This window comes from Nicotiana tomentosiformis, chromosome 4, assembly GCF_000390325.3.
Source record: "Nicotiana tomentosiformis chromosome 4, ASM39032v3, whole genome shotgun sequence".
NCBI lineage: Eukaryota > Viridiplantae > Streptophyta > Magnoliopsida > Solanales > Solanaceae > Nicotiana > Nicotiana tomentosiformis.
This window is the reverse complement of record NC_090815.1, coordinates 100,274,622-100,293,127: the sequence shown is the minus strand read 5'-3', so window position 1 is coordinate 100,293,127 and position 18,506 is coordinate 100,274,622. Positions and strand designations below refer to the sequence as shown.

The 18,506-nt window shown below is 34.8% G+C and overlaps 1 protein-coding gene across 1 annotated transcript; it reads left to right on the top strand.

Moving 5' to 3' along the window:
- Nucleotides 1-4,537: 4,537 nt before the first annotated feature.
- On the top strand, nucleotides 4,538-6,822 carry LOC138910668 (uncharacterized). Its single transcript, XM_070201859.1, has 2 exons — nucleotides 4,538-4,947; nucleotides 6,491-6,822. The coding sequence occupies exons 1-2, from the start codon at nucleotides 4,804-4,806 to the stop codon at nucleotides 6,701-6,703; spliced, it is 357 nt and encodes a 118-aa protein (XP_070057960.1). The 5' UTR covers nucleotides 4,538-4,803; the 3' UTR covers nucleotides 6,704-6,822.
- The last annotated feature ends 11,684 nt before the right edge of the window (nucleotides 6,823-18,506 follow it).

Genomic DNA, 18,506 nt, shown 5'->3' with positions numbered 1-18,506 from the left:
AGAGCTGAGCTGGTACTTATAACCAAAAGTGGCGGGTTAGAGTGTGGGACCCACCAGGGGTCCGGCGAAAAACATTAGATCACGAAAATCCGTGGGCTAGGGTGCACCGTTCATCAGGGCATGGCGTCTCCACGTAAAACGGTGACGTTATTTTTGACGTTTCACCTTCACGGCCCGTTTCGAATCTGTGATTCGTCGGACTCTCCTCCCTTTTTTTACTGCTACGGTTGTAACGGTTATTATTACCATCAACCAATATATTTTCATTTTCAGTCATGAATAGATGTGGGAGGAGATAGCGGAAAAAAAATTAGAAAATTCACACAGATTTAATTCATGTTTAGAAAATGGAAATGTATGTGAAGAATATTCAGCTATTTAGATTTAGAAGTAAGATAGACCTAAAATCAATGTTGAAAGAGGTAAAAAATATTAAATTACCTTCAAAGGTTAGTTATAAAAGACTAAAAATGCATATTTTTCGGTGTACTTTCATCTCATAACTTGTGTGGTTTTTGGAGGTTACATGAGTTGTTATAGTAAATTATGTTCATTACGTCCATTCTTATGTGTAAGAGCAAGTTGGACGAAAGGTGAGCAAAAGAAATTGATTCGGGACCAAAAGACAAGAGAAGTACTTCGCTCGTTCAATCTCGTGTGCACACGAGAGAGTGAACGAGCTAGCTAAGGAGAGCTTGAAAAAAACAGCGGATTATGGCAAAAAAGCATGGAAGTGCACGAGAGACCTAGAAGGAAAAGAAAAAGAGAAGAACTTCGCTCGTTCACTCTCGCGTGTGCACGAGAGAGTGAACGAACTAACCTAAAAAGATATTTCCGAAGTGGGCTTGTATTATTTCGCCCCATGTAAATCCTATCACATTTAAATAGTCCTTCAACTCACTTTTGAGAGAGATTCGACCTAAGGAAGAGATTCAACCTAAGGAGGGGGATTCAACCTAAGGAAGGGATTCGACCGAAAGAGGCAAGAACACGCTAGGAGCAAGGCGAAGAATTCTTCTACGAGTTTTTCACTTTCTTCTTCCAATTTATCATTATTGTTTATGAATTTTAGTATTGTAGTTTTACATACTATTATGAATAGCTAATTATGTTATCTCGGATTTTGATGGAACCTTTTGTAGGATGAATTTTTGATACGTTTTGATATAATTGAGTCTTTGAATTTTTCTATTTGTTCAACTATGTGCTTATTTTAGTTAATTGAAGAGCTTTCAATTAACGATGCCTATTTATTATGTATTGTTTGCAAAATAGTACATATTTAGGTGGTTGTTGAGCAACATCACTCCTAACGTATGTGAGAGATCAATATGACGGGTTTAAAAGCGGTATTAGAGATAACGAACCTTTTGACGTGATCATAGTGAGCGGTGAAAAAGTGCGAGTTAGCGTAGTTCGAGAGAATATGACTAGTACATTATTGTAATTGCTCGAGAGAGAAGTACGATAAGTCGAGTGATCACGATCAATAGAGAATACTTAGGCGATATTATAGGAGACGTAGCTGGAAGGATTCCGACAATTGGGAAATCATAACTCTAGACCTCCTTAATCTTATCTCCAACACTTAGTATCTTTAGTTATTAATGTATTACTTTAAGTTGTTAGTTAATTAGTTAAACATAAGAATCTTAATATTTCTAACTTAAGAATTGTTCGAGCTTGTCTTCTTAATGATATTGAACAGTTATAGCTAAACCTTAGTTCTTTGTGGGATTCGACTCCGGACTCTTAGACCAGATTATATTTACAACGACCGCTTATCCTTTTTAGGACTAGAGTTGGGCGTGATCAATTAGCATGATTCTTTTATTAAATGAGCGAAATAGACCTAAAATTATATTAACGGAATATGCAAAATTTCTTTTATATATTAAAATTTATGGATAAATTTCACAAATGGTCATATAATTATGACTTCTTTTTTTTTTTTACTAAAGTCATATAACTTTATTTTCTTACACAAAAATCATACAACTTTTACTAATTCACACAAAAATCATAGTAACCGAAAAACACAATTTTCGATAATGTTTTCTTATTCCATTTTTTTTTGTTTTTATTTTTAGTCTAATAAATAATAAGCCAATCATTAACTCATTTTTTGTATGTTTATCAAGGAGTATTTGATTACACAATATTGAGATATAAATTTGTTAGCATAATCATCGCATATCTACTAGAATGTTCTAAAATTTAAATCAAAAAGAACTTTAATATTAATCATTTTCTAAAATATTTTTGAAATCTTAGCATCTTGAGAGTACATGAAATGAGAATGGCATTAGCTCTAATTAAAAGGATAATATGTTCTACATTAATTACAGAATTTCTCGTTCATATTGCTGTGCCCTTGATGGAATGTTTACTAAATTTTGCCGGATCTACTACTAAGGATTCAATTAGATGAATAAATAATTTACCAATTTGGTTGATCACATTAATAAATATTTTACCCGTGAAAATCGTAACTTCTCAACTAACAGTCTTTCAGTACAAAGCTGACTGCCGGTCCCATTTCACACCACTATGTCCGTATGTGGCTGGTCCCAATTCCCAAATAGAAACGGACAAAGGAGTCCATTTGACGCACAGCTGGCAGTTCAACAATGCCTAGACAATTTATGGACTATCTACTTCAAGCTTGTTAAGTTCACATTGGTTTCTTTTGTATGTAATTCCACTTATCTCTATCCTTAATAAAAATAAAAAAGTTTTGGCAGAGAGCGTGTTCATCTTTAATTAGTTTTGCACGGTACTAATTCGAACGGTTAAGGCTTCAATGCGAGTACGGGTACCGACGTGGCGTTAGCAAAAAAGATTAATTACACAATATAAAATTCAAAGGAAAAAAGAAAAGGACCAATAACTTAAAGTTAAAATGTGCAAAAATGTTAGTATATTTTACCATTTAATGACTAGAAAATTTGGAGAAGTTAATTTTAAATACAAAGTGTCAAAATTGAGTGTCAATAAATACGAATAAAGTACCGAGTATGTAAGGCAAAAAAGCATAAATAAGAACAATAATGTAAAGAGAGAGAAAATAGAACCTGTAACATTTGAGTGCCTATAAGGGTGACTGACATGAAATATATGATACGTATGTACGTACATATATATATACACATATAATTTTAAAAACATATGTGTATGTGGGCATCATCATCATCATATTGTACCCGTCCGAAATAGACTCGGTAAATATATACCCGATCATCATAAGGCTCTATAAAATCGTACTCGTCCACGTAGAGCTCAGTAAAACCTAACTGATGAGTGGTTGCACAATATATGTCATATCGGTCGACTATAGTGCGGCTCGTAGAGTAAAATAGGTACATATATTTAAATTAAACTAGACTCCGCAATCAGTCGCCTTCAAATTGGATCACCAACTCCCATCTACGGTTTTCATTCTACACGTGTCTGGTTCAGGAGATTTTATTCTAAAACATTGGCAGATGCAGATACCACCACGTGGCTCCTTTGTAGCTGACAGTTCTCTTAACTTGCTTCGTTTTCCCATCAAATAAAGATAAATGGCCAGGTGGGTGACTGTTTGGTAACTTTGCCGTAAAACGGCGTTAATGAAGGACGTTAAAGTTAACCCTGATTGGTGGCTTTGACCGTGGTGGGTTATTTCTTACTATAGTTTATCTTTCGTCGTTGGTCGGCACGAAAGGGTCCCAGTGGGCTCCACGCAGGTGGGTCATTTTCCATGTGTGGCTTCATTAAACTCTGTTACCTGTTGGGTCTTAAGTAGTGGACCAGCCTATTGTCTCATGGTTCGCATGTGTGCTTCCTACTTGGAAAGCACGGCCTTTGAAATTGAATTACCCGGTTATGTTGTCAATTCGTTGTTTTAATTATATTTTTTAATTTTACTTTAGAAAACGATAACAGAATTATTGAGAAGTTACAAAAATTAGTATTAACGATATGAAGTTGTTAGCTAGTTATGCAATGGTTTCTATAATAGTAATTTGCACGCAGAAGCAAAGCATGAAGTGAAATTTTAAAAAAAGGGCATGAAATGAATAAAGATATTCCCCTTCTAACAATTTAATTTAAAAGAATTAACTCAAATAGTCGTCCACCCTATCGCTTAAACTAAAAATAGCCGATAAATATAATATATGTATAATTTATGTATTACATGTGTATAATTGTGACATCTTATAGCAAAGGTTTACACCCTATTTATTATAAATAAAAACTCCTTAAAAATATTATTTTTTATAGCTACTTTTTTTTTATAGCAAAATATGTATTTATGGTATACACTACCGTTAAAACATTAAATACGCCGTGTAATATTTTTCTCTCTCATTCTTTCAGTTTTTCTCTCCCAAAATCACCGCAAGTTATATCTTATTTCTCTCTCCACGATCTCTCTCCCTCACAACAAGTTTGTCTTCCCATTGTTGAACCACAATTCTCTCACAGCACCATTGTCTCTCTCAATTTTCAACTTTTTTGCTCCAAAAAGTTATGGTAAGTGTTATAGTTCTTGGGTTTTTGGCCGGTTAAAGCTTCTTCTTTTTCTCTTTACTTTTTTTTAAATCTTCACCATTGTTAGGTTTTTAGTAGAAAACTTCAAATTTCCTTTTCAATGGCTGATTCAACAATTCCGAAGAGGGTTACGCGAGGTATACCCACTAAAGCACTCAATTTCGATGGGCCATCTTTCGATTTGCAAATCACTCAAGAGGAACCTGTATTTGCAGTTCATCAGCAGCCATTGAAGTCAAAAAGAGAACAAAAATACGCAGTGACCCTATGAAACAAGGTAGAAATGAGAAATCTTCAAAAAAATCAACACGTCCTGATGTGGAAAAGAGAAAAAAACTTATCGATGATGCTTCTGGGAGCACGGGAAAAGAGATCGCTAAAGGAAGTAGCTTGGAAACACAAGAGGACAAGGTAATTGTAGATGTATTTATATGTATTTGAGTCCGCATACAGTGATTTTTAGTTTGTACAATAGTTTTCTCTTCTTGTATTTAGATGTATTTATATGTATTCAAGTCCGCATACACATATTTTTATTTTGGACAATAATTTTTTATTGTTGTATTTATATGTATTTGAGTTCATAAAATAATATTTTTAAATACACCAACATTTCTATCATTTTGTTGTTATTCATGAATTAGTTATGTATTTAACCTAACTGTATTCATCTGTATTTTCAACCTAAATGTATTCATCTATATTTAAAATAATAGTTATTGCCATAACTCACAGTTTTTGTTGTAATTATCAGTGTATTTATGTTGTATTCATGAATGAGTTATGTATTCAAACTAACTGTATTCATCTGTATTTTCAACCATATATTTTATCTATTTAGTTGTTTTTGTATGCAGGAAATAAAATTCTTTGTTAAACACCCGCCTATTTTATCGCCGCATATCAATTCCAACACTAACACCGACATAATCTCCGACCTCAAAGAAAAGCTTACTCCAGATCAATACAAACTATTTGATACTACATATTTTGGAGGATTCCTCGATATGAAGTATTGTGAGGTTCAACATCAGTTGCTCAGGTGCTTCATGGTTCTGCAGCTCGAAGAAAGTCCTATTGATTCATTTTTAATACATGTGAATGGTACAACATTATGTTTTTCACTAAGGGAGTTTGTGGTAGTTACTGGTCTCAATTGTATTAGTGACACTGGCGATTTTGAGTTTAACACAAAGATGCCTAACAGGATTGTGGATACATACTTTGGCAGTGCAAAGAATGTCAAGAAGAAAGATTTGGTGAAATGCTTTGATGACAAGAATTGAGGTTTTGACAATGATGGAGATGCCATTAAAATAGTTATGTTGTATTTCATACATACATTCATATTATCCACTAAAAAGAACTACACAACCATCCCAAGATTACATTTTGACTTGGTTGAGAGAGGGAGATATTGTAATTACCCATGGGGTAAGGAGGCATTCAATGCCTTCTCAAATCTATTAACAAGAAGATGGATTCCCAGAAAAAGTATTACAGGATAGTTGTGATGCCTCTTGCTATGAAAGTATGGTTGTACGAGTGATGTTCAAAGGTCGATCCCAAAATTGCACTCCGAGTTGATAACCGAATTCCCAGAATACTTGATGAATGGCATGTTCAACGACCAGAAAAATATGGTAATTTATTATTATTTAATTAACTGGTATTTTTATTCAACATATGTTTTTGTTATTAAAAACAATGGTAAAATTCAATGCTAAATACAGATGAATACATCATACATCTATGTTCATGTTTCCACAAATAACAGCAACACAACATAATACATAATACAGCTTTACAGCTACACATTTAATTCAATGTTATAAATATTTTATACAATACATGTGAATACATGTACATACATATTTGCCCATAAACATAAAGAAGAGTACATTAGTAATCATACAGCAAATGTGATTTACATTGAGTGTATTTCTATTTTCAGATGAAATACAACAACATTCAACCAACCGCTAGTGAGCTTGCAGTTATTCAGGTGCCTCCGGATGGTGTTGATATAGAGAAAAGTCCTCTTCATACAGACCACAATGAAGAGGATTCTGATGACTTTAGTCCTACACCGCATCTTCAGCCGAAGAAGAAACATGATGCAAGCGGTGGTCCATCTTTATCACCACCTCACAAAAAGTGCAAATAATAGTTAATTGATCCATCAACTGCAAAGAGTCCAATACCAAATATGTCTGCAAAACCTCATGCCAAGAATCCTCTTACTGCTAAGATTGAAATCAAGGAAAATGTATTGAGAGATAAGAAACCAGCTGGTTCTAAATCTGATGATTTGTCTGTTTTGAGGCAGGATCTAAATTCATTCAAGGATTATGTAAGCATTGTTAATGCATATTCGTCTTTACAGTATATGTATTAACTTTTCTATTTATTCTAACCCCTCTCTAATTGTTTGTGTAATTATTAAGTGATGGGCAGTTCACTTCTCTACCAGCATTGATCAATGACAATTTTAAAAAGCTTTCTGAAGAGGTCAAAGCCAATCAGGATATAGAAAGGGTATATCAAAGAAAGAAATATACTGGGAGACATGATAGTGGTATTCAAAGGTCAACCGAGGCCAACTTGTGCGATAATCCCAGAAGTCAAATACAACATGATATAACTGTTGGGGAGAATTCAGAGGTTAAATATTTTTTACTTGTTTAGTATATATGTACTATAATGATACATGTTTAATCAGTGTATTTACATGTATTCAGTATTAAGTTCTGAATTAATGTATTCATGATATTCTGAATACATGTTTTTAGTCAGCTATTACTATATTTCAGTTTAATCAAGTATACAATAATATACATAATTCAAAATACACTTATATACATGAGAATACACCGTTATATTAGTGAATACATTTACAGAATACAGTTGAATACAGTAAGATACATTCGAATACAGTGACAACCTTAAGTATATACAGGTCTGCCATAATACAATATACATAAGTGTATACACTTACTCTGAATTTAATACTTTATGTTTATTCTAATATGATAAACATATTTCTTTCAAATAAATAATATATTAATATATTCCATTGGGTATATGTTTAGGCTATGAAAAAGAAGATGAATACCAACATTCGCGTCGATGGACTTCCACATGCTAATTTAAGTGTAAACACATTAAATGCATCTACAGAGCAGATTCCTGTCTGTGGTGAATTTAGAGATGAAGGGCCTACTGAATCATAGGTGCCGAGTGTCATACCACCCAAAACTGACGAGGATTTTTGGTGACCCAAATAGAATCCAGTTTGATATTCTACCTCATGCCGGTCAAATGTCTGAAGAAATACATGTGTCCCAATTTGAGTTGGCCGACGATGACCTTCCAAGTCAGATTCCTGAATTAAGAATTGTGATACATCTTGCAGCTAAACTTGTTGATTCAACGCATTTACCTTCACATAGGACTCGACATCCAAGTCAATAGAATTATTCGCCTTACGAGACAAACTTGGACTCACTCGGTCAGTAAATTTGTATACAAATATACATTCTGATTGTCTCATTAATATCCTATTAACTTCTATCAAGCTATATTTTATATTACCATGTTAACTATAATTAGATGTCGCTATTAATGACTCCGATGAATTGCAAGTACTTCAATGATGTTGACTCCCATTTTTGACAAAAATTATCCCCTTGAAGATGATTTAATCTCGGGGCCACATTATACTTCAGTCATTCAAGAATTCGATAAATGGGTTCGTGATGGTCTGCTTGCTAAACATGATCAAAAGTAAGTTTTGTTTGATTTATAATGTATGGTTTTACCCTTTATAATGTGAAGACTATTTTTTTTTAAAATCCTTGTAGAATGGATAAGGATGACCATTACAAGAAACATAAGTCAATTGTAACAACCCGACCGGTCATTTTGAGTATTACAACCTTGCTTCCCCCATTACTGCTAAAATTAGGCTTTACAGTTGTTGTGTGACTTGGCGGGGCAAATGGTTCGGGTCCGGTGAGGTTTTGGAATGAATTGGAACACTTAGTTTTAAGGTTTAAAGCTTAAATTAAAATAGTAACCGGATATCAACTTATGTGTAAACGACCTCGGATTCGAATTTTGATAATTCCAATAGCTCCGTATGGTGATTTTGGACTTAGGAGCATATCCGAAAAAATTATTTGGAAATCCGTAGTGGAATTTGGCTTGAATTGTCGAAAGTTGAATTTTGGAAAGTTTGACCGGGGGCTTGACTTTTTGATATCGAGGTCGGAATCATATTTTTTGAAATTGGAATAGCTTTGTTATGCCATTTATGACTTGTACGCAAAATTTGAGTTCATTCCGGATTGATTTGCTATGTTTCAGCATTGAACCTAGAATGTTTGATGTCGATTCTTCAAGAATATGTGGTATCACATTAAGAAAATGTTCTCCAAATTCAATTTTGATTTGAAGTATTAGATCCGTATTGAAATTACGGAGCCATAGCAAAAAGAATCATTGGATTCAGACATCGTATGAGAGAGTTATGCCTATTTCCGTGTCAGGAACGATTTTCCGTCGCCGCGAGCGCCCAGGGTAGCGTGGGGCGCTAGCCTTGACGCTGGGAATTTTGGGATGCTGGAAACTGCGGCACAGGCAGCGCCCCACGCTACCTGTGACGCCCGAAATAGCTGAGGGTCTATAAAACGGGGTTCTTGCTATTTTTACTCATTTTTGAGTTTATGGAGCTCGGTTTAGGCGATTCTTGGGCGACTTTCACGGGAAAACATTGGGGTAAGTGTTTCTTATCCTATATTGATTATATTTCATGATTTCATATTCATTTACATCATGAATCCGTGAATTTATGGAAGAAAAATCAGATTTTTATAAAATCTTCCAAAAATGTAAAATGAAGATTTGAAGGTCAATCCGATGTCGGAATTTGATAATTTTTGTATGGTTGGACTCGTATCGGAACGGGTGTTCGGATTTTATAATTTTTTTCGGGTTCCGATACGTGGGCTCCACATGCGATTTTTGAGCTAAATTTCGGATTTTTATGGAAAATTAGCATTTTCATATGGAATTGATTCCTATACCTCGTGTTGATTGTATAGAATTATTTTGACTAAGATTTGAGGCGTTTGGAGGCCGAATCATGAGGAAAAGGTTTATTGGAATAAAGAATTTACTTGGATTGAGGTAAGTAACTCTTCTAATCTTGGAGTTGAGGGTATGAACCCTGAATATATGTATTTTGTGAATTGTTGGAAGGTGACGCACATGCTAGGTGACGGGCGTGTGGGCATGCACTATAGCAATTATGACATAATTATTTATGTGGAATTTTATAGTTAAATAACCTTGGTATTTTTCATGCGGTTTTATGTGTTAAAGAAATTGAGCTGAAAAGCATATTACAAATTATGTTGAGGCTATGTGCCAATATTATTGGGACCCACAGAGGTCATATTGCTGTGAATTATTGTGTTAAATTAAAAAGTCATACTCAGTCATATTCATTTCATTGCATATCATAACTCAGTTTTATGACTTTATTTTGATGCATAAAAATATTTTGGGCCGAATACCCTATTTTACTGAGATGCCCGAGTGGCTTGAGAGGTTTATGACTGAGTGAGGCCGAGGGCCTGATTTATGTTTCATATTCATGGGATCGGGTTGCACGCCGCAGCATGTTGCATATTTATGGGATCGGGCTGCACGCCGCAACATGTTGCATATTTATGAGATCGGGTTGCACGCCGTAACATGTTTGATATCGGCCGAGGGCCTGATTTGTGAGGATGAGTGTGGATCGGGGCTGCCCGCCTGCAGCATACCTGAGTGAGGCCGAGGGCCTAATTTGTGAGGATGAGTGTGGATCGGGGCTGCCCGCTTGCAACATACTTTATTATTATAGCATGTGAGTTGTCCGTGCAGCACGTGAGTTGTCCGTGCAGATTATAGCGCTTGGGCTGTAGGAGCCCCTCCGGAGTCTGTACACCCCCCCAGTGAGAGCAGGTACCTACTGAGTGCGAGTGTCGAGTACCGAGTGTTGAGTGACTGGGAGGCATGAGTGATTGTGAGGTATGCCCGAGTGGCAAGAATGATTGTGAGGTATGCCTGAGTGGCACGAGTGACTGTGAGGTTTGCCCGAGGGGCTGTATATGAGTGATGCTCTGCCCGAGGGGCTGTTTATGATTTTTATCGTTGAGTTGTATTGCATTGGCATGCACACATGACATACATGCATAGAGATGTATTTCCTCGTGCTGTACTGCATCACATCATTCATGATTTTTCACACATTGTTGACAGATGGGCATAGTGATGCATTTGTTTTTACACGGGTTATCCGAAAGGAAAATAAAATATCCTATTTATTATTGACAAGATTTTGGGAGAAATTTATTATTTTCAAACTATTCATATTTTTGGCAACTCCAGCAAACGATTTGGGTTTTCACTGATGTATTTGAAAGAAAGAACTACTATTTTGAAATCATGATTTGGCTGAGCATTTTGTCTCTGAGTTACTTCTGGTATTATTTGCTTTATGTTGTTATGGATTGTTGTGGACTATTGGTTTTGGACCCGACTTGGTGGAAGCTCGTCACTACTTTCAACCTACGGCTAGGTTTGTTACTTACTCAGTACATGGGGTTGGTTGTACTGATACTACATTTCTGCATATTTCGTGCAGATGTTGTTGCTGTGATCGATGGTTGCGGGACTTGAAGATGTACCTGCATTCCTGTTGTAGCTGTCTCTTGTTCAGGGTAGCCTTAGATTTATAAAAGCTCTGTTTATGTATTATTCAAATAGACTATGTATTTATTTTATTTCCGCTTTGTATACTCTATTCTTAGAAGCTCATGATTTGTACTACCAGTTCTTGGGGATTGTACACGATTAAGACCTTTATTCATTTAAATTGCTTTAATAATTATTATTGAAATTGGATAGTTAGTAATCGGCTTACCTAACGGGTTGGGTTAGGTACCATCACGACTAGTTGGATTTTGGGTCGTGACATCAACACTGCCTATACCGTTGGATTTTGGAGTTCATGAAGTCACTGACAAAAATTGGTTTTACCTTCTATCATTTGACGGACAACTATGGAATGACAATTTAAGATATATCCCTTATACATTCAATTTAGTTATATTCAATTTTTTCATTGTTTGTATTCAATGTATTGAAATATGTATTCAGTGTATTTTACCTGTTGTATTCATGATGTGTCAATATTTGTATTTCATTGTTTCATTCAGTATATTCAAAGTTTGTAGTAACTGTATTCACTATGTTACTCTCAGTGTATTCAAATGTATATTTATTAACAATAGTTAAGTTATTCCTAAAACATATTACTGCTATATTCAGTATATTTCAGTGGTTGTTTTCACTGTTTTTCTGATTGTATTCATTGTATTTTATTATATTCACTATATTTCAAACTTAACCATATTCACTGATTATATTTTATTTTATTTCCTATGTTTGTATTCAATATATTTCAATATTTTATAATCACTGTATTCGCTGTTAAGAAGATGGTTTTTATTTTTTTTGTATTTAATGTATTGACGCTATGTATTCAATTTGTATACAGCATATTGATGTCATCTTTTACTACTTGAGAAAGAAAGGCAAGTATAACCAAAGTAACATATTCAAATACACCACTGTTGATTGTATATTCAAGACAAGAATTGCTGAAATCTTCGACAAGTATAATGATACAAATAATGATGCAAGTGTAGCCAAGGAAGAAGATGTTGTATGCGAATACATAAGGGGCTACAGATTACTAGCTAATATACCATGGCTACAATGTCTTGATACCAGTCAACTTGAAAGACAAACTTTATTGGATATTGACAGTTGTATCGGTTATGGAGAGATGTATTAATGTATATGACTCCTGCCGATCAGCAGGTCATAATGCTTATGTTAGTTCTGAGATAGATAAGCTTACTAAGCTTATACCTCTGTACCTATCGATCAATGGTTTTTACAGAGACAAGCATGGCATATATAGATTGGTCTCGTGAACCAGCATACAATGACAAGGCACAAACTGACGCTTTTGATGTTGTGTTTGTTTCAAATGTGCCTCAATAAAGATCAGGGAGCATGTATGCATTCAATCCTTTTTATGATTCTTGTATCATTTATAATATATATATATATATATATATATATATATATATATATGCATTATATTTAACTGTTGTCAATCTACTTTTTTCAGGGATTGTGGGTTGTATGTCGCAGCATATGCAGAGTATTTGAGCACTTATGGATTGGTTCCACAAACAACCTTTGATGCTAATTTACTCCGTCAAAGATATGGTGCACTCCTTTGGGACTATGCTATGCGGAAGTTGGACGCCAATGCGATAAGCGACAATGAAGCACCCAAAAAGATTGTTAGGCAAATCACAGAATCAGATGCTTCTGTGAAGATAGTTTTAGAATAGTTTTCTGTTATACAGATTGTATTTTCAGCTTATTACTAAATTGTATCATGGTTTTATGCAACCTTTTTGGTTTTGAATACATGAATGTCTTCTTGTCTTAATGCAACTATCACTCAGAATACATTCAATTTTTTTTATATGCTTCTGTATTTAAATTCTCATGGTTCAATACTCAATTTAACATTAATAGTTTTTCAAAATTTTTGAAAATAATGTAATAAAATGTAGTTATATTAACAATATTTATGTTATGCTGTTAATACATATATTCTGTTGTATTTATGTATTAGTGTAATCATGTACATAATTGTATTATGTATTCAAATGTATTTTGAATTGAATTACATATGTATTCAAATTTGTTTTTTAATACACTTATGTATTATATGTATACATGTCTTGCTATACCTCATTTTGAATTTAATTATAACACACACACACACACACACACACACACACACACACACACACACACACATATATATATATATATATATATATATATATATATATATATCATTTTTTTATTAATGCTGTTAAACTTCATTTTGAATCGAATTAGATACATACATATTAATACATCATTTTTTAAAGCTACCAGAAAATGTAACAACATTCAATTTAGTCATCTAAACTTAAAAAAATCATCCAGTAACACTCCAATACACATAAAAATCAATATGTAATAACAAACTTGAACACATCCAAAAATAATGATTGTAGGAATTAAAATCAGAACACCAACTAATTCCTACGTGGAGCATTTCTACAAGTATGCTTATTATGTCCATCTTGCCCACATATACTACACGAATGTTGATTTTTCTTCTGAAGCAATTCACTTAACGGCTTATCGCGCTTTTTCTTTGGCCTTCCAGGAGGTCTCTTCCATTTGAGTGGTAAGACAACTTCCTCTGATATATGTGCTGGTATATTCCATTCACTTCGATCAGGGAGAGGATAAACGAGCACCTAGTATGTCATTACAACAGACTTTGGTTTGTAATAGTCCGAGCAATAATCTTTCGGCATTAGAAACTTTTCTTTTCAAGACAGCCCAAGCATGTGTGCATGGTAACTCGTCAACTTGGAACCGCCCACAACTGCAATATTTCTTTAAGAGGAAAACGGTGTAATGCCTTCCTTCATCATTCACCATGTACAAGTGTTTAGCCGATGGTACAACCTGCGTTAAAAAGAGAAATATTAGTTTTGGACATTTATACAAAACATGTATCTGTCAATGAATACATGGATTACACACAATATACATGAATATAAGAAAAAATATATTTGAAATACACTTAATTCAAACACTATTTATTAAGCAGACTATGAAAGTGAATACATTTATTTGTGAAATACTGTAAAATACTCTCAATACAAATAGATAATCAATGAATACAACCAATGAAATATACTTAATACAGCAGTAATAACATGTACTAGGAATAAATCAAATATTGTTAATACAAAATAAACTTGAATACATATAATACAACTGTTAGATACAACATAATACAAGCACTAAGTTTATTATGAAATATGCACGTAGTAGGTTACTATTACAGGTTGTATCTGTCATAAATACATGATATATTCATATATCTTAATTTTGTCGATACAAGTAATTATAGCAAACTATAAAAAACTTACAGTCACACATGTAGACAATGCTTCATTCAATGTAAGAATCTCCTGATATTTTTCTTAAGCGTTGTGTACGTATGTGAAGCTTCTTTTCGATTGCTGCAGTTCCAACGTCCAAACATCTTCCTAACTTCTTCTAGGAAGTCATATATTGGCAATTCTCTTGCTGATACAAGTGCCGAATTGATTAACTCAGTAATATTTGACGTCATAGTCTATTCCCAATTAACAGGTGCATACAACCTAGCTCACTTTTCGTATCCAGCTAATTCCAAGTAATCTTTCACCCGAATATCTACCTTCTCCACCTTTTCCATTATACTATCAAATTCATCCTGGGTGTATGCTTTTGCCATTGAAAAGTATACCTCGCTCAACTTCTCATGGCTCTTTTTGAATTTCTTGTATACGTTGTTCCATAGATGCCATATACAAGCAAAATGAGGTATGGTAGAATACACTCTGGATACATATTTGATGATGCTCTCATTCCTATCTGAAACGATGCACATGTTTTCCCGTTCGCCATAAGCTACCTTAAATTTCTCAAAGAACTACAACCAAGCAACATCATTCTCTGAATCAACTACACCATATGTTAGTGGCAATATATGTCCTGTAAATACAATTGCATACAAATAAAAAAAAATCATTACATCTGTATTAAAAAATCAAAGTAGCATTTTCTATGTTAATCTACCTTGTATGTATTTTTTTAACTGACTAATCTGTACCATCCAACGTGCTAGCCGAGACGAATGTCCCTGTGTATGCTAATTTTAGGTGGCTGCTATCCACAACGACGATGGGTCTACAGTAATCGAACACCTTTATAAAAGCATACAACGATATATACAAATACATGAACTCATTTTTAGGAGATTTTTTCATTCTAATATGTGAACTAGGATAAGTCATATCCAGTATATATAAGCACCCTGGTAATTTATTGTATGAATCAGCTGGTTCACCCCTAAGAAAATTCCCTGCCTTTTCTCTAGCGCGCCACGCCAACATGTAACTAACATCTATACCAAAGTCCGATTTCACATCATCAATTATATCTTTTGGTGTGTATTTCCTCTTATGATTAGTAAACTTGGACCTAATCATTCCCCCAATCAACCTACTGGTTGCTTGACATTGCTCATACACCTTATCCTCCAACGGACATGTATGTTTATCATTGAACTCCTTCACTTTGAACATTTATTATTTGTTAATACTAGAAGCCTTAAATTTCTATTCATAGTCCTCAGAAATACACAACAAGGTATAGCTGCAAATACATTTGTGTTATTAATACAATTGGTTATGTATGGATAAAATATATATAGATCACGGCAGGTTAATGTTACAAACAATGAAATACAAATAAATACAATGTGTGTTACATGAATACACCATAAAAAATGTTGAATATATTGTATACAATAATGTATTATAAATACATTAATATAAATGGTTCATTTCTCTTATAACTGTTTCAGCACATTTAATTAAATACACTGATACAGAAACATATGATGAAAGAAAGCATATATTATGAATACCACATAATATATGCTGTATTTATAATATGCTGCCATGGATACACTATAAAACTATTACGAATACACAAACATACAGTTGAATACAACATATTGGTGAAGAGGTTGTAAGTAATAACACTCAAACCTGATAGCATTTGACCTATCAACCCAGAATTGAAACCTTTAAGCAATTGCATATTGCTCCATCACCGCCTTCAATGTGGCCTTATCCTTAAACACTTGTCCAACTATCACCTCTTTTTTATTAGTATTTGAAATAATCAAATCCCTTTTCGGTTCGAAAACCTCAATTGGTTCGCCTGAGTTTAAAGACACAAGTGCAAGTGTATCAATTGTATTAAATTCATTCACCCATCTGTTGATTCAAGTTGTATTAGGTCACCTTGAATTAATCTTCCTCCACCTATAATTTCTTTATCCAATATAGTTATACGCGATGGATATTGTAACGACCCGACCGGTCGTTTCGAGCATTTGCACTTCGCTCGGTAATTTGAGGGAAGGAGTAGTTCCGTATGATGTATTATGACTTGTGTGAATCGTCGATTTTGGTTTTCAGGTTATTCGGAATCGATTTGGAAGAATGAATTTCATTGTTGAAGCTTTAAGTTGGAAGAGTTGACCAAGTTTGACTTTTTAGCATTTGATATCGGATTGGAATTTCTATAGTTCCGTTAGGTCCGGATGGTGGTTTTGGACTCGGGCGTATGCCCGTATTTGCAATGGGATATTTTTAGAAGGATTCAGCACTAATTGGCGAAAGTTGAAAATTTGAAGGTTTGAAAAGTTCATAAGTTTGATCGGAAGTTGACTTTGAGGATATCATATTCGTATTGTAGTTCCGAGAATTGGAATAGCTTCGTTATGTCATTTGGGACTTGTGTGCAAAATTTGAGTTCATTCCAGGCTGATTTGATGTGTTTCGGCCCTAATTTTGGAAGTTGAAATTTCAAGTTCATTTAATGTCAATTTGAGGTGCGATTCGTCGTTTTGATATTGCTATGTATGATTTGAGGCCTCGACTAGGTCTATATTATGTTATGAGACTTGTTAGTATATTCGTACGGGGTCCCGAGGGGCCCGGGTGAGTTACAGATGTGTTTCAGATCTTCTTTCATTCATGTGGGATGGATGGCCCTTGCTGAACCTGGTGTGACCGCACCTGCGGAATATTGGGCGTAAGTGCGGAGCCACAAATGTGGCCAAGTGAACACAGAAGCGAAGTAAAGATGGAACATGGCATCCGCAGAATCGGGGAAGTGGACCGCATCTGCTGTAGCGCAGAAGCAGTAGGCGTGATCGCAGAAGCGGGGATGTGTGCAGGAGTGCATCTTGTGTCGCACTTGTGCTTGCGCAGGAGTGGGTCCTGTGGCGCAGGTGTGGAAGGGTGGTGTTCCAGTGTTTTCCGTAGGAGTGGAGTTTTGTCGCAAAAGCGACGCCGCAGAAGCGACCCTTTTGTTCGCAAATGCGAAATTGCTGGGCAGATTCTATATATTTTGAGGTTTTGGCTCTTTATGATATTTTGGGATTTGGGGCTCGGATTGAGGCGATTTTTGAAGCAATTCTCACTATATGGATTGGGGTAAGTGTTCTCTACTTGGTTTTGATTATATTTCGTGATTCTATTTTTGTTTTCAGTAATTGGATAATGAATTTTAAAGAGAAATTGGGTATTTTAGCCTACAGTTTCATAAAGTGAGTATTTGAGTTTTGAACATCGATTCAGAGTCGGATTTGAGTAAAACTAGTATGGTTAGACTCGTAATTGAATAGGTTGTCGTATTTTATAAGTTTCGTCGAGTGCCGCCTAGGTTGGAATTTTGGGCTGATTTTGGGCTTTTGATTAAAGATTCGACCTTTATTGATTGAGTTTGTTTCCTTTGGCATTATTTGATATATTTGAGTTGTATTTTGGCTAGTTTTGAGCCGTTCGGAGGTCAATACGCATGGGACGGCATTTGTGGAGCATCGCCTGGCTTGCTCGGTATTGAGTTTGGCTTGTTCGAGATAAGTAACACTTCTAAACTTGGAGCTGAGAGTATGAACCCTGATTATACGTGTTATGTGATTTGTTTGGAGGTGATGCACATGTTAGGTGACGGGCGTGTGGGCGTGCACTGTAGAAATTATGACTCGGTCGATCCCGCAGAACTGTGTAGCCAATTGACTTGTATTTTCCATGTATTTTTCATGTGTTAGAGAAACTAAGCTTCGACCCATGTTAGAAATCATGCTTAGGCAAATGCTGGTATTATTGGGACCCACTAAGATCATTCTTGCTGTCAAA